Source organism: Solea solea, chromosome 18 (genome assembly GCF_958295425.1).
Source record: "Solea solea chromosome 18, fSolSol10.1, whole genome shotgun sequence".
Lineage (NCBI taxonomy): Eukaryota > Metazoa > Chordata > Actinopteri > Pleuronectiformes > Soleidae > Solea > Solea solea.
This window is the reverse complement of record NC_081151.1, coordinates 21,243,114-21,266,080: the sequence shown is the minus strand read 5'-3', so window position 1 is coordinate 21,266,080 and position 22,967 is coordinate 21,243,114. Positions and strand designations below refer to the sequence as shown.

The 22,967-nt window shown below is 39.0% G+C and overlaps 1 protein-coding gene across 1 annotated transcript; it reads right to left on the bottom strand.

The window, feature by feature from the left end:
* Positions 1-339: 339 nt before the first annotated feature.
* Positions 340-21,154, bottom strand: sfxn5a (sideroflexin 5a). Its single transcript, XM_058616338.1, has 14 exons — positions 21,028-21,154; positions 19,046-19,114; positions 17,607-17,684; positions 17,398-17,424; positions 16,557-16,611; positions 16,031-16,056; positions 15,885-15,938; positions 15,266-15,322; positions 15,084-15,149; positions 12,712-12,802; positions 8,949-9,064; positions 8,724-8,809; positions 4,108-4,225; positions 340-1,879 (listed from the first exon to the last, which is right to left on the bottom strand). The coding sequence occupies exons 1-14, from the start codon at positions 21,073-21,075 to the stop codon at positions 1,802-1,804; spliced, it is 969 nt and encodes a 322-aa protein (XP_058472321.1). The 5' UTR covers positions 21,076-21,154; the 3' UTR covers positions 340-1,801.
* Positions 21,155-22,967: the final 1,813 nt, after the last annotated feature.

Below are 22,967 nucleotides of genomic sequence, written 5' to 3'. Positions count from 1 at the left end.
TGGGACGAACAGGGACAAGGACGAGCTAGCTTTTTTTTCTTAAAGTGCATCAGTGAATAATGCTCTTGATGAAATACTTTCATTATGACACAAACAAATAATGAGTTGGATTGATGCAACTGACAGAGTGCTCGATGACTTATAGTGCGTTCCGTTTTGATTCGTCTGACCTGAATTGACGTACCAGACGCCTCCACCGATGATCCCACATGTGGCTTCTTCTTCTTGAATCGCACTGCGTTCCCATGGCAACTGTGCAAACACAACTAATCAACACAGATCACGACAAACGATAAGGCACTGACAGTTGAATAATAATAATAATAATAATAATAATAATAATAATAAAGACGGGGCACCATTTATTTTCTTTATACACTGCACAGTAATTCAGAGTGGTGTACTTTGACGGAGTTGGAAACATCTGCAGTGACAGTGATTTTAGTTACAGGCAGCAAAACACATTTATAGAACTTACAACCACTTATTAATGATGTTTTCAATGTGTGCGTCTGCAACGGGGGATAAATATAGCAACAAAAAAAACAAAAAAACAACAAATGTCACAAATTAATTGGATGAATTCAACAATCTGTCATGAAATTGTGTATCGTCCACAAGTTCCAAAACAGCTGCATAAGCTTTTATGATCCTGCAAAACACACCTTAGCTGCTATTTTCTTGTTAAAATGTTTCAAAAAAACAACAATTTGGCTAAAGTTTTAGCAGGAATTAAATGACACGTTCCCATCCTTGAAGTCAGGAAGGGTCCTATTTTTTTCCTAGGTGCTTCTCAAAGTCAAGGATCCTACCAATAAGTAGAATAGTTGAATAGATCAGGGGTCTAAAAACTCAAATGACAGAGCGTCTAATCTGGTCAGGAGGGGCCGGTCTTTCAGAATTTCAAAATAAAGTGCAATTCACAATAGTAAATGTATTTATAATGCAAAATTAATCTGTGAACAAAAACCATACAAATGTTCTTCAGTACAAGTTGATATAGAATGGCGGGTCGCATAGGGCCCACAGGCCACAGGTTTGAGACCTCTGATAATAAATGGTGGCTGAATGATGTCTCTAATAATCTGAATCCAGAAGAAGTCATATTTAGATTATGATAGTTGCTAATATAATCTACATCGCATCCAATGCTGAGAAAACGGGCATCATAATCTGATTACAAACTAAAATGCAAACACTACACATTATCAGTCAATGCTTTTTCAATGACAACAGTTAACAGCAGAATATTCCCACCCACGTAAACATACCGTATTCTTCACATTAATGGCTCAAGAGACACAAAAAGCCTGAATTCTAAACAGAAATACTGAAACATACGCCCTCAATCCCGAGTTCATTCACAGCGTTAAAACAAATAATCTAAACCACAGCGACAATAATTCAGTTTTAAAACAGGGATTTTCCTTGATTATCCTCGACATATTAATCGTTAAAAGAAAGAAAAAGAAAAACATTCTATGCCACGCTGATAAAACCCCGTCTTACAACCATATTGTGATCGTTTGACATTATATTCTTAATAAGTGTCCATGTTGCATCCCTGATATTAATTTATAAAGGTGTCAGGACGGTATCACAATATTCCCCCGTGTCTCACTACTTAATTAACAACCGTTTCAGTGCAAATGACACGAATTCCCAGCATGCACTGCTGTGTAAACGTATGTTTAATCCTCCACGGCTAATGCAGCCAATTTTACCACCATTCATTCCCAGGCAGTTTGAACAATGCCCAACAGCGGGTCCCTATCTCAGCGCGCCGGGCTGCAGGGATCACTCACAGGCCTTTGTTGTATGTCACCATCTCACAATGCGTCGCCATGGCGATCTCCGGCTCCAACTGATCCACGCGGATCTGTGGGAAATCGCAGAACAAGGAGGTCAATACGTTAAGTGGAATTATTTTGGCATTTTGGCCGTCAGACAGGACTGGACAGGTTTATATACAGCGTTCTAAAGTGCAGGCTCTATATAATCGTACACAGACCGTCTTACGAAGCCGTTTTCATTTGCGAGCAAATAATTCTTAAAGACTCTGAATGTTCCGTATTTACTGCTAATGTGCAAAAAGAGACAACTTGGCAGATTACAGTCTAATTTGAGGCTTGCATCTCCCAATATTTGAACCAGAGACAGATGGCTGCTGGAGTTGGAGGCAGAATCCTAATCAGACATCTTGGTAGGTGTGAAATGGGGAAGTGGGACAAATTGAGTAGGCGGGGGGTCCAGGGAAGCGGGGGCATTCATGTTGCTTTTTGGGGAGTTCTTTCTTTCTTTTCTTTTTTTTTCCGTTTTCCTTCGTCTGCTATCCTAGCAAAAGTGCAAAAGGGACTTGAGAGAAAAACAGGCCCCTCCGTGGAGTGCGAGGCAGCTTTTCACAGGACTGTTGGCGGCACATATGTCTGAAGTTTTTTCTGCCATATGGCTGTCTGAGCTATTTCCAGCGGTAATTAAATCCTAAACATTTTAAAGCCAGGGCCGGTTGGCTTGTGTCAGCATGTCATTTGGCAGAGGGAAGACAAAGCGAGAGGGAGACGGAGTGGAAGACGAGGGAATCGGTGAATGAGCGGAGAGACACAGTGAAGTCAAGACGTCAGGCTGGATGGCATCGGCGGGTGAAGGCAGGAGAGACTCTGGCACGGGTCGCAACAGAGCGGGTCACGTCTCGGAGGGCTGCGCCTCATTAGGAGAGAGAACCTCCATTCAGCTTGATGGGAAACATTGAGGGAGGTCAGGAGACGCCGGTCATCAGCATCAGTCACTGAAACTCTGAGTCATGGCAGATCTGAGCTGAGCAGTCGCATATCGAAGACGCAAATGAACAAGATCACTCAGTAGAGAACAGACTTAGAGACTTTGTTGCCTGTGTTTTACACACCTGACATTTTTACATTTACATCCACTAGACCCAGAAGACTTTCTGAATCTGTATGGAAATTCATCTGCTTATAGCTATGACCATCTTACATAAGCATGACGACATCCATTCTGGTCTGAGAAGATGTCGATGAGACATATAGACATCTGAACTTAGTCTAACGGTAAAGTGTCTGTTCCTACATACACTTACTTTTAATTATGTTCAAATCCGATTAATTTTGGAACATACTTGGGTGATCCATCATAAAAAAATGGATTTGTCAAAAACTGAACTCGAGACGGGCATTCACCCGTTCACTCACGCGTTCATACAGCCCATCCATGTGCAGCGCATTTCCTGTCACTCACTTTTCACACCCATTCACACAAGCAAGTTGTCTTTCGAGCTGAAAGACAACTTGCTCTACCACTGAGCTACCGTCGTCTCATCAATTGTGGTTTTTCAAGAGGGTGTTTCCCAAAGTTTCCATAGGGAAAGCTACTTTTTTACTTAAGTACAATTGCGACAACAGCAAATTTGTCCATAATATAATGTTTCTGACTATTTTCACTGCAATTCTCCAGCTGGTAGCAGCAACAACTACACGTTGATAGATAGATTACTTGTCATTTAAAACACAAACGCACAGAAAAAAAACTGAAATAAAGTCACCGAATTGAATCTCTAGGAATGACTGATCTAACCTACTTGTTATCATGGTCTGTTATACTGATCTCACCACTTTTTTACACATTTTAAAAACATACTATTTGTTTTTTTCCCAACTGTGTGATGTTGGGATGAAATGAATGAATGAATTAATTAATTAATTAATAAGTTACACAAGTAAATATTGTATATAAACACACACGCACTATATGCAAGGATATACATGTAAATATACACTTTATACATACAAAGTTAGAATGACGCACAGACACACTTTCTTATAGACGTAATGCATTCCTCAGCTTCTCACACTATACTTAAACAGATCAGTTAATTCCCTGACCTTAATCCTAATCCTAACCTAAAGTCTAACTCTAAACAAAGTCTCAACCCTCAAAAAGCCCTTTTTGGGACACAAAAAAACAACATTTTGACAGTGTGTGGAAATGCTTTGACGTCCTCAGTGTCAAAACGTCCTTTGTTTTGACCCAGAATTTCTACTAATAACTCAGTGTGCAAAGCCGAATCTTTGAGGACAGACATGCATGAAATACCTGGGACATCTGTGGGAAGAGACTGATGGCGAGAGGCAGCGCGAGACCAAACGCAGCGAGACACACCAGACTGTGGACGGGAAGGACGAGCCTCCGCCGCCTCTGCAGGAGGGGAAGCCTGGTGGAGACGCAGGAGGACAAAGAGACACTTTTGACTGTTTTTGACTTTACAGTGAACATGTACAGGAAAATGCATCTTCAGATCTGGTGGTGGAAGTGGAGAAGAAAAATTAGAATGTCACAGGGGACAGTTTATCAAAGACAACACGGTTTCAGATGCAGGTTTTTGTGGTGACCAAAAGGCACGGTCTATTATGAGAAGGAAACACAAACCAATCAAGTGAACGCAGGGATTTCTACTCCAAAAAAACAACAATTTTCAGACATCTTAAAGAAAATAGTCAGTGATTTTAAGCAAAATCACTATTTTCACTGTAATACTCACACTTTGAAAAGCTATTTCTGATAGATATACGTTTTTATAAATGATTTTAAACTACATTCACAAAAAAATATGATGTTAATGGCTGGAATAAGTGGAGAAGCAACAAATCAACAATCTTAGAACATGATTTTGAAAGACAACACGGTTTCAAATGCAGGTGTTTGTGGTCACCAATTGCACGGTCCATTCAAAAATATTCAGAAATTAAGGATAGCACATAGCACTGTAACTACAGTAAAGTGAATCAGGAAGTGAATGAATTTAAGACTTATAGATTATTCTTTGAACATCAAATAACAACTTTCATATGATTATTATATGATTGTGTGATGATCTAAAAACACTTTTCTGTCACACTGAACACCTTAAAGAGTCAAATCTTATATCATAAAGCAAGTTTTCCTTCTCTGCAATTCATATGCAGAATTTGACATTTTTATCATTTATAACAAACAACACACAAACACACAATCAACTCTTTCTCTTTTTTGAGGCGACAGATTTTTTCGAGCCCCATCTCCAGAAATACATTTTCTGGTCTCGGTCTCATGTTTGTCTTCCCTCCTCGCTGGCCTCCGTAGGATAATCCCCTCTTCAGTGTGTGGGACAGCGAACTCAGCAGGAGCTTGAGAACGAGCCGCTCAGTCTCTCCTCCACCAGCGACGCCTCTCCCCCTAACGAGGAGAGCTACTGCCTAATGAGGGAGCTCATTAACACATATGGCTGCCATGGTTTAATTAGGCTACACACACACACACAGAAATGTGCACATACACATTTTAGAGAACTGGATTACAAAGAGGGAAAAGTCGAGTTGTGAGGTATGAGAGAGAGAGAGAAGGTAGGATTTGGGACATGTGAAAGGATGAAAACCTGAAAATCGGCTCGTAAACTGTACAGCGTGTACATTCCCTTCCCTTCTGAGTGCATTGGAGAAGCTCTGTCGCCTTCAGTGGGCCCCATAACTCAAAGGTTTGTCCACTGTGGGCTACTGTAAAAACATGGCCTACATCGAGCTGACCATGCAGGCTCCTGATATAAATAGAAAAGGCTCAGGAAAAAAAACAATTTATAAAGTCAGAAAGCTAATTTTTTTAACGCTTAGCAAACTAGGGTGGCACAATATTAACGGTACGATATCGGAAACGGCCGATAACGGCTTTAAAATGTGTTAGCGTAATTGGCAAACTTTTGATTTTTACTAAATACCTAATTGATATGAGAGGGAATGGTAATTTTTACATAATTACTCTAATTTTCTTTTCAATAACATATATAAATGGGTTACTGTGATTGTTTTCTTCAGTCCGAAGAACATGAGTATAGCTCAAGACAATATTTAATCTAAAATGGTAATTTGACGCATGTTTTGAATTGGACACGTATTGCGATTTTGATAAAATTTCGATGAATTGTTCAGCCCTATATGAAAGGATCGCCAAAAATACGAGACTGAAGAAGCCGCCACCTGCTTGACATCTATGCTCTCGCACTCATCGTCAGCTTTTATTTATTATGTTTATTTCTTTTGCACAATGAAGAAAATTTACATGTACATCTGCTGCGACATGGGTATGGAAATAATATGTTAATTTTACTACAGAAGAGATGAAATGATCTCTGATGTGGGCTTATACGTAACATATATATACACTGTATATATATATATATTCAGTGTCAATTATAGATAGATGGATGGATGGAGAGATAGACGGAATACATTGGAAAAAATAATGGACCCAGTAAATATCCTTGAGGAACCCCAAGAAGAAACATCTAAATGTGAAGTAATATTTTGTTTCAGAAAACAACACCAGTGAAAGGTCTTTATAAACTAAAGACAGGCCCTTTATTTTAGATAGATGGATAGACACAGTATTAATAGACCAACTGTCATAAAAATTAAAAAACATGAATATTTTTTAAATCTTTCAAAAACTTCTGTAAAATTAAAGATGTTATTGTTATGCCCAAATTTGAGCCGGCTTCTTCATTGAGAAGTCAATAAAACTAAACTTTTCTGTTCAGGAATGCAAGTAAATAACTATAATTTGACGTCTTAATCAATAAATAATCATGTGCTTTACTATTTTTCATAATATAATTTCAGTTAAAGAGCATCTACATACTGGTGTATCAGTTTTTGTCCTATCAACAAAATGTCAAATATCAACAAAGTTCAATATCATATCCTATAAGTAACTCTTTTAATCATTCAAATCCAGTGAAGGTTGTTTAAATGTAATTTACCTGTGGAGTGACAAAGTCAGAGACATCTTTATCATTTTACTAGGACTTTAAACTGGAGTGGCATTGTCCGCCCCGTGTAATGAAAAGCAAACTTGTCAAGACGTCAGACTATTCCTTTAGCACCGCTGATGTTGCCACTGCAGGTAGAGGCAGATGCGGACCTAAAATAAATCACAGTTTTCAAATAAACGTGTCGGTTTTGTAGCCTCACGCAGCTACTGGAGCAGATAAAGGACAGAGGCTGCTGTCACCGAGGCTGAATCTGCTCTCAGCAGTGTCATCTATCACCGAGGGGCCGCCCGCTCACACAGCTCTCTCCCCTTGTTCTCGCTCTATTGAGAGCCAGTGAAGGTGAGCTGACATGGAGGATAACTGAGCACTACTCACCCATACTCTCTCTCACACACACACTGTCTCACTCTCTCTCTCTCTCTCACTTCCTGTTGGGTCATTCAGCTGCCAGGAATCCCAAACACACACATACACACACCTGGGCAGCAGCCACCTCAGCCCTTGTGCTCGGTCGGAGCAGTCGGGACAAGTGTTGTCAGGGAGTTACGAAGATTCCATTCCAGCATTCCTCGGGCAGGCACCAGCCAGGCCATCGATCACGACAACACGTCCACATTATAAAACACGCTGCATCATTAAGACGTTATTACGGCCACAGTGGTGGAGCAGGTTCACTGACAGAGAGGGGGCTTATCAAGCTCTCACAGCACTGAGGACAAAAGGGATCTGGGACGTTGGGATACTTAAGTTTTCCCCCCCCTCTGTCCCCCATTTTTACTCTCACTCCAACCGGCTGAGGCAGACGGCTGCACATCTTCCTCTTGCAATATGATCGCTGCGTGATTGTCTTGCAATATATAGATTATCGCAGAACCGTTGTATCGTTATGTTATTGGCATCGTGGACCATGTATCGCGTATTGTATCGTGAGGTACCCCGTGATTAACACCCCGACAGGACGGTCACGAAAAAATGTTGAGAAACTGCAACCAAAATTAAATTAACTTTAAGCTTTTTGGCATTTTTGACAGATTCCTCTGTGTTTGGGATTTTACCCTTCCGTTACCAATCCTGTTGTTGCCAACAGGATCTCGTTATCGTAACTCTCAGACTGTTTGCGATATCTAGAAAGTTAAAAAACTATCAGATTCATTCTTCAGCTTCTCAGTACCGTAATTCCTAAACGGTGGAATAACTGCCAGGTATTGAAAGTGAAAGTTGGAAGTAGGAAATGGGGGCAGAAGCACTCACTCATTGAACATTTTTTGACAATTCTACAGCCATAAAATCAAAATAAATCTGATTATCCTGATGGTCATTAGAGGGTTAAAGCACAAAACTAGTGACACACACACACACACACAACACCAGTGACAAACTAGTAGAACTAAATGTTTCCATCCATACTCTCACATTTTATAGATGTTTTCACTGGAACTGCGAGTGTTATACTGAGGTTTTATCATTGTTGTTATTCAAGAGCGTCTCGGGTGACTGTTAAATGTTTCAGCTTGGACAAACTAGCTTTTTAATAAGAAAATCTAATAATTATGATACTAAAAACACATTTTTATTCACAAGAATAGGTAAATGTCAATCATTTAAAGAAGTATTTTGATTAAGCTATTGACTAAATTGGAGCATTTCATACTGTATAATATATATGTATATATACATACATATATGTATATATACATATATATGTATATATACATATACACACATATATACGTATATATACACACATATATACGTATATACGTATATATACACACACATATATATATATATATATACATATATGTATATACATACGTATATATACATATACACACATATACATATAGACACACATATACACATTTACACACATACACATATACGTATGTATATAAATAAAAGAACTTACTTTTCCAGTGTTGACATGATCATGGGAGGGAGCAACAGGATCGGCATGGGCATCACCACTCTGGTCAGGGCGGTCTCCAAAAGTGCCTGTCGTATAAAAAGCGTTTTTAAATAGACGTCAATCATTTCAGTGATGCTCATGCCTAGGTGCAAGGTCGTGTTTACAACACACGGTAAAGTGACATCTGATATGTTTTTGTTTTCCGTGGTAGACGCACATACGTACATGCCTGGCAGCGATTCTGGATGTTCCCACCACGTTCCCGTCGTCGTCGAGCACGCTGATGCCCTCCGACAGCTCCGTGTGTCTCATGAGCACCACGTTGCAGACGTTTGCACTCGCTGCACAAGAGGTGAGAACATTGGCGAGGATGGAGGCGACACTGACATATTGTATTATTTCACAAATGAGCATATTTGTCTCTGCACTCTGTGGCTGGGTGATATATCGGGCGGCAGACTGACTCACAGAAGAGGATGTTTAGGGGCTTTTCCTCCCTTTTCCTGAGGAGAACAGTTTCATGAACTCGACATCACAAGTTTCAATTATTCAGAGATCCTGGGGAAATGTTGTGGCAATATTCGGAGGCGACGAAAATGTAACGTGAAATGAAGTGTGACACCGTATACGACGACTGTGTCATGTTGAGATCACAAAGTCAAAACAAAAACTGTGAACATGGAAATAATAATAAATATCCTGAGACTTAAAGCTCTCATTGACTCATTAACTCACATTTAGGCTCTAAACCTTGTAGGACTCTTGATTTTGGATTTATCGGTTTAATAATTAGAACAAGCTCTCTGATCTTTCGGCTGCATGAACGTGACAAAGACATCATGAAGGTGACATTTGTGGATGGAACAAGCTGCTAACAACGGTGTCATGTTGAGATCACAGAATCAAAACAAAACAAACTGTCAACACGAAATAATAATCATAAAAACCCTGACACTTGGAGACATTTTTAGCTAAGTTAAATAGGTTGTATTCACCACCACTACCATGGACCTGCGTGGGAGTCGGACACTTACTTTTACTAATAACATGGCTCCTAAAAACAGATTTCAGCAACTTGACATATGTCTCACCAAATAAAATCAACATTAAGAATGTGTTTTCCTCTCTATCTTGTCAAAAAAAAAGCCCTTTTCTGCTGGAAACTTAAGTTTGCAAACCACTTTCCCTTCCCACACCAAAGTCTGTAGAGAAAATGAGTGTTTTTAGCTCACATGGACACTGGGAGCTGCTGGTCAAAGTTTGTGTCACTTTGGTAAATCTGAAGGCAGGATTTGAACATGTGAGTCGCAGAATAACAGATATGAAGTTACCAACGGCGACAGCAGTGGATTAATAACTCCCGTGAGCATTTATCTTAAATCAGCGATTTTCTCTATGGACTTTGGTGCTGGGAGTTAGCAGCTATCAAAAGGCTGTCCAACAATGAGGGAAAATGGCAAGTGGCTAAAATGAAAAAATAAAAAATATCAAAATACTGTATACGTCACAGTCATATTCCACCAACTAAACACCACTCGTGACAGAATGTAACCAAGGTGACATATGTGTCAGCAAACAGCGGAGAGCTGCTCCCCCTGCGATTTATTTACGGGAGCCAAAATGAACACAAATGCATGTTAATGCGGACGATCCTTCCTCCTCGACTCCAAACAGGACTGGGAGAAAACTCATTTTAGAGAGTTAAGTGTTTTTGCCGCGAGCCTTTTTAATTTTAACGACAGCGTTCAGAGTTATCGTGGCGGAGAGCTGCGGGGCTCGGGAATTCACTTGACTGAGTAAATAGCTCTTTTTTACCTACAAGGGGTGTTCTTTTTTTTTTTTTAGCAGAACAATTAATCGAGGCATGGACGGGGGAATTTTAAGGAACAATAAATGGAACGTGGGAATCAAAAACCCCAAGCAAGAAAATTAATATAAATTTGAGGCTGTAACCTGAAATTCTTAGAAATAATTGCATTTATGCACATTTTAATCGATGACTAAATGAATCGCCAACTATTTAGATCATTATTAAATCGGTTAGAGTGTTTTTTTTTTAATAATCAAAACAAGCTTTCTGATCTTTCGGCTGCTTGTAAGTGAATATGTTCTGGTTTCTTTGCTCCATATAAGAAAGAAACCATTCAAATTGAATTATTCTGGTTTGTGGATGAACAAACCTGGCATTTTACGGACCAAACTACCCAGCTAATCAGGAAATTAATTGAATCGATGAGGAAAGTAATCGTTAGTTGCCACCCTAAATCCTTGCATTAGATAATATTTTTGAAGGTATCTCAGATAGTAGTCCTTTATAAATCTATGACTAAGTGAATAAGCTTGACTAAAAGATATCCAAAAGAAGATAACCGCAATCCCCAAATCGTTCCTGTCTAATTCTAACTCATCTAATCCCGCAGCGGTAAACCCAAGAACATTTCACATAATTACTTCCTAAATATCACACATAATGTCAAAACAATTTCACAAGACAACAAGTTAATTGTGCCCATAAATTTGTGGCGCCGTGGCTTTTTCCTCCCTTTAAGGTCTTAATAATCCAATTGAATGACAGTCTGCGGCTTGATTAGGTTATTACAAATAAATCTAGCCTTAAGTAAGCGGAGCAAAATCAAGCGGGTGAAAACTCAAACAGCACTTTGCTTTCGCTCGCTTCAATTAGCCATTTTAATTACCTTTTATGTGGGGCTTCCAAAACAACAACAGCAACAACAATGAACAAACAGAAATCAGGTAAATGAGGCCTTGACATAGACGCCACTTTAGGGGTAATTATCCAATTTGTTTGCGGCAGCAGAGTCCTAACAAGCAGCCAATTACCAGGCAAAGGCTGCACTGTAGAAACCTGTTGATTTAATTAGAAAGAACCGCGATGGTAACGGAGGGGAGGGGTGGGGGCAAGCAAACAATTTAATTATGAGCCAGCAGCCTGGGGCATTCTGGGACACGGGTCTATACCCCTGGGTGTGACTGAGTGTTTGTGGAAGTGGCATGAAAATCAGCTTTGTGGCTCCACACATGTCTGACAACGCGAGCTCACGGAAAAGCGTCTCCAAGCCCGCGGAGGAGAAAGGAAACCGAGGAGCGGAATGAAACAGACTGCTCTGCTGTGCTTGGCTCCAATACAGCGACTAATCAGGATCACAGAGCAGTCGTGTTAAAAAAAACAATGTACAATCTAATGATTATGTACTGGAAGTGAGGATTTGTATTAAATGTCTTTTGTAATACTTATTTCTTTAAGTTTTCTGTGCAATAAAGACAGAAAAATCACTGAGGAAAACATGGATGCAAAATCTAATTTAATTTAAATTTATGGTAGGGATTCCGCTGTTAACACACGCGTGTACATTTCAAGCAATTTCAACGACATAATTCTCCAACAATGGAACAAATGTTCTTCTCCCACTGAAAAGAAATAAGCTCCCCACAACATGACTCAGCTGAAATGCTGTGGCTGGTTCGTATTTACGTTTTTACACTCTGTGCATGTAGTGATTTTATAGTTTTATCTCTCCAATGTCCAGTTCACTGATTTCATCCCTGGTAACTGGATGTTTACTTATGTTAGAATAGAGAAGAACTGAGTGATAAGTTGAAGAATGAACAACTATTGACACCATTTTTGTTGACTTAAAGCACCAGTGTGTAACATTTAGAAGGGTTTATTGGCAGGATTTGAATACACTACCCATAATTGTGTACTTTAGGCAGGGGTCTTGCTTTACGATTATGAAAAATCACTATGTTCCAACAGTGTAATAAATATTTATTTTACAGCTAGTGCTTGGATAAGTACTTTGTGAAATGTTGAGTTTGGTAAGCGTAAGAGATTTTCCGTTTTTGACCGGTATCAGACGGATAGCGACATCCTTTGTGACATTCAAAGGTCATTACAGTTTCCTTATGTGCTTGGGAAGGTGAGTTATGAGTGGAAGAGTTGCACTCTTACGCACTTTCAACTCACCCACTGCAGGGAAGGGGATGAACCTCTGCACCAACAGCCTGGTTGTTGGGCTGAAGCCGTTTGCTTTCTGGACCAACGTGTTCAGACCCACCTGAAAAACCAGACGCACGTGACCCAGACAAATCAAAAACAACATTAAATGGAATGTTGACATGATTATCCTGACCAAAATTATGATTAATGTACTTTATTATAACGTCTAAACTCTTGAAATGGCTCTAAAAACACACTTAAACCAGGTTTCCTTACGCTATGGTAAAATTAAAATCGTTATGAATAATTAGAAAGACGCAGGTTATCTCATTGTGCTCGTCACTCACGTGAAATATTAATGATTTTCCTAAATGAGGATTATCCAACATCATAAAATCTCACTGTGTGCTTTTTTTATTGTGATGCATGATATGAATCATTTATCGTCCCAAAGCTGACGCTGAATATTTAAAAAATAATAATAACAGACTTGCACAGAGAAGCACTGAAACAAAGACGAGTAAACCTTTATAAATGACATAAAAAAAGGTGTCGTCTGTGTTTGAACTCAGTGGGCTGTAATCGATGGGCTATGTGCGCTTTGATAAAACACCACCGCGCAACTGCTGCCTCCAGCTCTCCCCAGCATGGCAGGGGTTCATCAGCAGAGCGGACGTTTAATTGCAGAGCTCCTGACCCCCTCCTGGCCTGTCGTTCCGCCCTCCAGACAACTCCCCCCCCCCCCAAACACACACACACACTTGCATTTTTTCTTTTTTTCCCCTTTTTCAAATTTCCTGGTTACTTCCATTGTCAGGTCCGAGAGCAGCAGCCAGATAAGCTGACAGTCAGAGCAGTAATTGGCCTGGTTTGAGCCCAGTGTCCACACTTAAGCACGTGTGTGTGTGTGTGTGTGTGTATAGATCATACTCCGTCTGTAGATATGTGATGACTTAAAGGTAAGACGTGACAAAGGGTAAAATAAAAGTGAAATAAAACATTTATACTGATAATCGACTTCTTCTTCTGTCAAAATAACGCAAAACCTTTGGTTTTTGATCAAAAGAGCTCGGGTTAGACAGCAAAAAGAGATATATATCGTGTATGGATATACAATAGAGACATCAATGGAGATGTATTATTATATAAAGAAATAAAGATATATAGATGTACACGGTATAGGATTGATAGAGCGAGACAAGTGTACGGTAGCTATATATATATATGGATGTATGATAGAGACATCAATAGAGATGTTTCATAGAGCTGAAGATAAATGGATGTACGAAAGAGTTATTGATGTATACATGTACAATAGACCTATAGCTATATATATATATAAGTTCAATGTGCAGATGTATGTATAGGTATATAGATGTACAACAGCGATATCAACATGAACGATAGAGTCGCAGCTCAATAGAGATAGCAATATGTATAGATGATTGATAAAGACATAGCTATTCATAGATGTGTGGAGTTATCAAATATACAGATGTATGAGACATCTGTATATAAACAAACAAGTGCGATATGAATACACAGATATGTGATAAAGACATTATACGTAGACGTACGATAGAGATACAACTATATATAGCTGCTCAACAGAGATAAAGCTATCTATAGATAGAAAAATCAATATATATATATATATATATATATATATATATATATATATATATATATATATATATATATATATATATATATATATATATACGTAAAATAGAGATATAGCTAAATAGAGATAGCAATATATAGATGATTGATAAAGACATAATAGATGTCAACATACAGATGTATGAGACTGTATATCTGTATATAAACGAACAATGCGATATGAATACACAGATATAGGTACCCGTATATAAATGTACGATAGAGATACAACTATATATACACACATTTACAAGAGACATATAGATATTAACATATAGCTGGACAACAGCGATAAAGCGGTCTATGGATTTACAAGAGATAACAATACATAGCTGCGCGATAGAGATATAGCTAGATGTACGGTAGAGATAGCACTAAATAGATGTAGCATTATATATAGATGTACGAGACATTTATGTATAAATGTACGATAGAACAACTGAATAGATTTACAATAGACATCAATATATAACTGTACCACAGAGGTGTAGCTATTTATGATGTAATAATAATAATAATAATAATAATAATAATACATTTGTATTAATTATATAGCACTTTTAAACGTTGCACATGGACACTTTTTTACACTCGTTATTAAATGGTCCTAAAACAAACGTAGGCAAGAAAAATAGAGATATATACACAGTAGATATAGAGACAATATAAATATAAATTAAACACAAAAATAAGCGTGATAATGACAACAATAATGAGTGGTTTCACAGCACACTCACAGCAATGGAGACGGCACTTGTCACAGCTCCGATGTATCCCTGGACAAATTTAGAGATTGGCGCTGGCTAAAGTGAGAGTGAAAGAGAAGTGAGAAAACAATATGACAACAGCTCATACCGCAGGCAACTGTTCCTGCATATGCTACTCTGTCCAAATGGGACTTTATTGCAGACACTGTTACCTTGGAGGCGTTGCGGTTACAGTAGTTAACGCAGGCATTGTGACTCTGATTTAGCCACTGTGGAAAAATGAGGATAAGTTGGTTAGTAAATGTTCTTCTCTCAGACAGTGACTTTCAACTGTCAACTACAGGTGCGACAGCAAGAGGGGGCCATGCCGACGTAGATGAGGCAGGCAAAGGGCCACAATATTTGTTTTAAACTCAATAATAATCATTAAATGCCATGTAGGGTTGCAAATAACGATTGTTTTATAGTGGATTCATCTGTTGAGCATTTTCCAGATGAAACGAGTAATCGTTGGTGCATAAAATGTCAGAAAATGGAAATAATGTCTCTGTTTGTCCACAAAAATTATGTCTTTGTTCACTTTTCAATATTCACATCCTTAAAATAGTTTGATTTACGATTTTTATTCAATAATCGATTTTTTTTGTGACTGATACATTTCCTGCAACTCTTTCAAAATAAAAGTCTGGCTTTGTTTCACTAGTTAAATGCTATTTATGTGAAGGTGTGAAAGTAAAGTACAGTAAATTTGTGTAAAGCGCCGTCTCTTTATAGGTCTCACCACGTCGGACTTTGAACCGACTCTTGTGAAACAATATGTAGTCCACTTACCTGCCAGAAGATCGTCGATGCCAGCGTTTGATTTGGGAGGAGGAGGCCAACAATCTGCAGGACAAACCTTTTATCAGTCAATCCAAAAATGAAACGAATAATAGTATATGATACATTATTCGGCAAGTTAGTATATATGGTCTTACCACTGGTGTGCCAAATGGAATAAAACCTGTTAAAAGACAGCCACTGTTACCACCTTACACTCATAACTGTCATTGATGAATTGTACAGTGTCATATTTTGTAGATTTTTGACAGCCTGTGTCTAAATCTTTGGCCCGTACAGGTTTGACAGACCAAGAGATAATATTTATATAGCACCCCACATTGGTCCCGACTAGTTAATTGATGCTGTCCTTCACTCCACTCCCTCGTTCAATCCTCATCCCAACATCTCTCTAACACCTCAACGTCATCTCATGAGAAAGGTGAGACTTTGCGACTGGACCAGAAATACTTGGGTTTTGCTCGTTCAGAACGTCTCCATCACCGTGGGAGAGCGATTTTAATCAGCGCCCAGCTGAGCTTGACCTTTTCAACGCTCGAGAAAACCTGAGGAGCCCCGTCGAGCGGTGACAGTTCCCAGGGTGAACGACACCTCCGTGTTGGACCACATAACAAGCCCCTAGATCCCACTCCACCCAGAGGCTTCCGCGCCGAGATACCGTACCCGACATCCGAAAGGGCATCGGGATCTTCTCCCCCGTGTCAGGATGGATGATTGCCTGTAATGAAAGCGTACCGATCAGAATCAGGTGATAATGAGTGCACGATGATTGGGGTGAGTGGAGTTCAAATGTTTAAAGAGGAGTTTTACTTTGGGGGTTAAAACACGTGCAGGAAAAGTTTTGCATGTGCTTTGAAACTAATTGCGACCGACTTAACGTGAAATAAACAAGACAGAAGTGCAATTAACGGTACAAGTAGCAGAGTGGCAGCCAACTTAAAATCCCATGTAGGGGTTTGTGAGGTAGCTTCAGCTTTCCAAGTTGGTAATCCGACTAAGAACTCAGAGATTACGACTTCCAACCACAACTGGAACGCATCCTTAACCTACGAGCCGAGGGCACCACCTCCAAGTGGAGTTCTGGCTCCGGAGTGGATAAAATTACACCACAAAACTACTTAAAGCTGCCGTCATGTGACATCTCTTTCACTACATATTGGGAATTGGGAACATTCCAGTTAAAAAGTCAGTAAAAACATGGAAACATATCTCTTGGTGCATGTGCAGAACGCCATGTCCGACTCCAGTCCGACTAAGCATAGAGTAATCAGACTATGAATCACATTATCCAGGTATGTTAGTCTGACTAAGACCAGCTCGATTTTAGTCTAACCCTAACATGTTTACATGACATTAAGTAAACCTAATTCTTGTCTGCGTTCCGACACCATCTGGGCTTCTCTGCTCAAGACTCGGATGAGCGGTAGAAGATGGATGGATGAAAACGATTCACAAGGACACACAATGGACATGCTTATATTAGGGACAGACAGAAACATTTTACCTGCTTTATTTTCTGAGCTTCCCAAAGCTGTCGAGATTAAAACAAAAAGGTGTGTTAAAAAGAGGAAAGGGGTTTACACAGGTCAGCGGATTTAGGCTTTTATTTATTTATCTATTCATCAGTCAATTTATAAAGAGGGACATTATGCTTGTAAACTACTGGAAATCAAGCGTTACTTGGCCAATCAACTCAAGTCCTTGAGTCTTTACCTGAGCATCTGTCACATCTGGAGACAGAGTTCTTCGGCTGAAACTGTCGAGTAGCTCGACACACTCCTGCAGTCGTTTCTGGATTAAGAAGAAAAGGATTTCAAGTTAAAAGTGAAGCCTGGACAGTTTTATCCTGGAGACTCTATGCTCGGACATTATTCTTCGTTTCCGCTGTTTAAGCCACGCGGCTCAACATGCAGTAATTGTGTTTTAACAAAAACTTTCATGCTGATTTTCACTTGACAAACGGGGTAATGAGCAGCTTTCTGTGGTGTGATCATTGTCTAATGTCGGGCAAAATACAAGGTCATGAGGCCCAATTTGCTCTAATGAGCTCACCATCTGTGTGTGTGTGTGTGTGTGTGTAAAATCAGGTTCATCCCTGTTCCACTCTCGTCATTAAGGGCAAGTTGAGGCTACGCCTGGCCCAGTAGGGTGCAAGTGTGTGTGCGCCCGTGTGTGTGTGTGTGTGTGCATATACTTTCTCCACCCATCACAGCTGCCCCACATGTCCACACCTCTTCACATCCCAGAAACTACTCCTGCTATTACTGTCACCAAAGAGCCTGCTAACAGCTTCATTACCCAGAGCACCAGAGCACTGATGACTACACACACACACACACGCACACACACACACGCACACGCACGCACGCACACCTATCCCTTTAAGGACTTGCATTGACTTCCATTCATTTGGACAGCCTCCTACACAAAGCCTCCTCCCTAACCTTAACCATAACCAGGTAATGACTAACCCTAATCTTAACCCAACCACAATTCATAGCCCTAAACTTAACCAGTTTCTCAGAAATTAGGTTCTGTCTCATTAGGACCAGGTTTTGGTCTCCATGGTCAGGCCCACTTGTCCTTATAGAGACCAAAAGCTGGTCCCGACAAGGTCAGTGTTTATATAAGTAAGTCCTAAAGTACTTTTAACGCCTTGACTTGAGCTATTTGCTATTTTATTCCACCCTGTGTTGTATTTTACTGTTTTATTTGCATCTTTTGTTTTATTTCAAAGTTAACAGTTTTAGACTTTAGATTTTTTCTTTTCATTCCACCCTGTGTTGTGTGTTTTATTGTTGTATTTGCTTTTTAAATTTTATTTTCCTTTTATTGTGAAGCACTGTGAGCTGCAATCCTTGTATGAAAGGGTGCTATACAAATAAAGTTGATATTTTTTATGTAATTGGTTTTAATTAAGCAAGGATTTTAAGAAATATAAAGAAACATTTTCTTTATAAAAAAATACTTTAAATTTAAACCAGCTATTAGTCACCCAGTGCCCTTGCCTTAACCTCACCTAACCCTAATCTTAATAAACTTAAAAAAAACAAAAAAACTATTACATTTCAACTGAAACACACATTTAAAGAAGGTTAGGATCAGTTTTTCCTCAAACCAGATGCAAGTAATAAACAATTCAGTGTCCTTACCTCTGAAACGAACAGGGTGCTGGGGTCAATCACGTCCAGGAAGTGTCTGAACCGACCAAGAAACGTGCTCTAGGACAAGATGATAGAAAACGTCATCCTAAATGCGACATAAATGAAGAAAGGCTTCGTGAACAACAATAAATTATTAATATTTGTCTCACACAACCAATAACTAGGATAAATGACCAAACATTTCAGGAAATTCATAAAAATAGGCCAAAATCATACCTCTATGACCTCTATGACCTTGACCTTTAACTTTTGGCACTGAAATATGTATTCAAATTAACACTTGCACCAGATTTGAAGGGGTTTTCTCAAGACATTCTTACAAAAACACGCACATGGCATGTGAGGAACAACCTAATAACTGTGCAAAAGCATAAAACTTTCACAATTTCCACATGTAATCACTGAAATATCCAAGGTGGGATGAAAACCTTTACAAAAATGTGACTTTTTCAATAGTATAAAGGGAAAATAAACTTGTTTTTAAAAAAAAAAAATCAAATATAAGAGCCCAGACCAGATTTCAGCTGTGGCACAGTAAACAGTCGTGTTACAGCGAGCCAGATGTTTTAACACAGCAGGTGGAGCCTCCTCATTAATGCGGCTGACAAACTGTTTCTTATGTGCATCTTTTTTTTAAGGACTCAAATCTTCTCACACCATTTGCAATTAATTCCTGTAATGACTGTTCCAGAAACACATTTCAATCATTTAATCATTACCGAGCATAAGGAATAATAATGAATAATGATTTAGAAAGATGCGGCGGCGCTGCACGCAGCCTCCGAAGCCTCCTCCCTCGCCGGCTTTCGCTTTAATTACACTAACTGCTAATTTGGATGAAAATCTGGTCTGTGACTCACTGCAGCTCCTCGTGATTTCCTGAACATATGGATGCATGATAAAAACATGAAGGGGGGTTGAAATAGTTGTCAAAAATCTGTTTAATTCGCTTATTTACAAGTTTCATTCAAACTTGGCGAGTTTGAAGTGATGCTGGCGAGTGACAGAGAACAGGTGACTCTTCTTTACCTGCTTCACTGGTCACCTGTCACCTGTCTATGACCCAATTTTGCCAGTTAAAAAGTTTCAGCTTGTCTCATATTACAGCCATACTGTACAACAACATGGCTGCCAAGTGTTTTCTCGATTAATTAGGTACTTGTTTGGTCTCTACAATGTCAGAAAATGTTAAAAAAATAAAGTTTCTCAAACCAGGAAATTATGATTATTTTGCCCACAAACCATTTATTTGCTATAATGGGCAAAGAAACTATTCACATTTAATAAAAAGGAATATCAGAAAGCGAGTTTTAAATCTTAAAAGAAAGATTCAAAAGGATCAATTAATTCAATAATGGTTGCAGCCCTATTTATTAGTCAGTAAAAATTACTACAATCAAAATAGTCACCAACTAATCCTTTTGCCTGTTTTGCACTGTTAGAAAATACATTTCATAAAAAAAACAATATGATATTTAAGTCATTTTAGCCCATTTCTGCCAGTGAAATGTTGTTTACTGTTTACTAGCATCGCACCTACGGGCTTCCGTAGTTCTCTGAGCTCAAAGTTCTTGTCACCGCAGCTATGTTTACTTTTCAGGTCTTACGAGTTTCTAAAATGTCACATTAACACAGTAAAACTGGCCGCAAAATGTTTAAATTGTTGATTTACAGTGTTATAGTCTTAGTTTTATTGAAGACGAGGGCATTTTGTGCTTTTTTTTACACATTAAAAACACACTTCTTGTTAGCTCTAACCAGACAAAACACATGTTATTATTTGTTGACACGCAGAGTGGAGGCTGTTTTACACAAAATTGCAGACACTGGATGTAAGTTTTATTCCCTGACATACAGCGTTACACTGGGTTTTATGTAAAGACGTGCAGGTGGAGCAACAGGTTTTCTATGAACATATGGAGAAAACGTACGTATAACGGCATAAATAGAGTTAAAACACATAACAATACCTGGTCGAAACGGGATTTGCCCAACTGGAAACTCGGGTATTCAGACATGTTGTTGCCGCTGCAGTATTTTTCTTGTCTTCCGTCTGAGTTTACAACAAACTTTTCACTTTTTAAAACACACACACACACACACACACACTGCAGCTGCGGAAGTGGCGGCAAACCAGCTGTTCTGGCCCGAGTTGCATTATGGGAATTGTCGTTCTTTACCAGGGGATAGTCAGAGAACGACAGTTCCAGCAAGACATCTGTTTCTGTGGTGTAAAAGCAAACAGGGGGTAGTATTTTTGCATCACCTGAGAGTAGAAGTTGTGAAAATACGAGTTTTTAAAGTTATAAAGGTGATTGAAGCAGTGACAGGTGCTGGTGCTGGTGGTAGTGTTGGTTTAAAGAGGACTACATAGCCCCCTAGTGGTGGGTCTGGGTTATAATCAGCAAGTTTTTATGAATCACAAGTTGTTTATGATCAGGCACTATGATAAGACAAACTATATATGATTCTATTTATAACTCTTCCTCAATGGTCTATTATTAGCTCTCCTCATTAAATAATTGATAAATATGTTGAAGGTTAAACAAGTTTAAGTTTAAGGTAAAAGTATATGATTTGTTTCACTTGCTCATATTTCATTCGTTATGTAATTTTTTTTAACCTTACCTTGAATCTCTGACCTAACTCTACCAGTTATTTTGTCATTATGTTATATTTACATGACTTAAACAAAGATACATTAGACCGGGATATGTCACTTGTGTGTTCATTTTTAGCAGGGAAATGAGACAAAGCAATAAAATAACGGTTGTCTGACTCAGTTTTACATGAGATTATTTGTCCCTCAGTGAGGAAAAGTCTCTAAAGACTGACAAAAAAAGAACGTATTTAAATAACATGAATATAAAATAAGTAAACGAAGATAATATGAATAATTTAGGTAACTTGGAACTAGATGAAAAATGGATGAAGTTCTCAAAAAAACCATTAAGGAAAACAAACACTGAAGAAAGATTTACCACCAAACATACAGTGAGCAAGAAACACAAAATATTCTTTATTAAATATACAAAATTTGTGAAACAGAATTGCATCACGAATTGTAAACTTTCCAACCTCACACACATCCTTACGCACATTCCACTGGCTACACAATCGAGGACAAAAATACAATCAGTTCAAACTTAAATTAAAGAAACGAAGAAACAAAGAAAGGACTTGTTTGCTTTTTTTCAAAAAATGGAAGACATGGAAGAGGACTGCGCTTCGTAAGTGCCGAGTCACATTTAATATGCCTCTACAGTCGTCTATGCACGTGCTATATGCGAACGCACAGCGGACGTGACGTGGTGAGGAGACGGTTATGGAACGACGATTCTGTGCGCTTCAAGCTCGCGGGGCTATTCGTGGTGTCACAGACGGCCGAGTGCGAGAATCACAGAGCGACTAACGAAAGTGCAGTGAACATCTAACTATACCGATATCACACAGACAGGTATACGGGATTAGATTACAACAAATTTACCACAAAATCAAAATACACAAATTGCAAATTGAATTTAATCATTCAAAAATATTCAATTTTATTTGTTTGAAAATACACTTTTTGTTTTTGCGTTTGCACTCCCTGATTTGTTCTTTGCGCCGTGGTTTTTTGTTTGCGATTCTGGCCATGGGCGGGGCTTAGGAAGCTGCCTGCTGATTGGCTACCGAGTTTTGGCGTGACACAGCTCAATGGACCGGAAGTAGTCATAAGCTTAGAGTCGCTGTATGTCTGGAACTCATTCCCCAAGTTTTCCCCGTCGACATCAGACAAAATAATTGCAGGTATCTAACGTGACGGACAGTGACTCGGTAGCCAATCAGCAGGCAGCTTCCTAAAGCCCCGCCCATAGCCAGAAACGCAAACAAAAAAATAGGCGCAAAGAACAAGTGAGGGAGCGCAAAG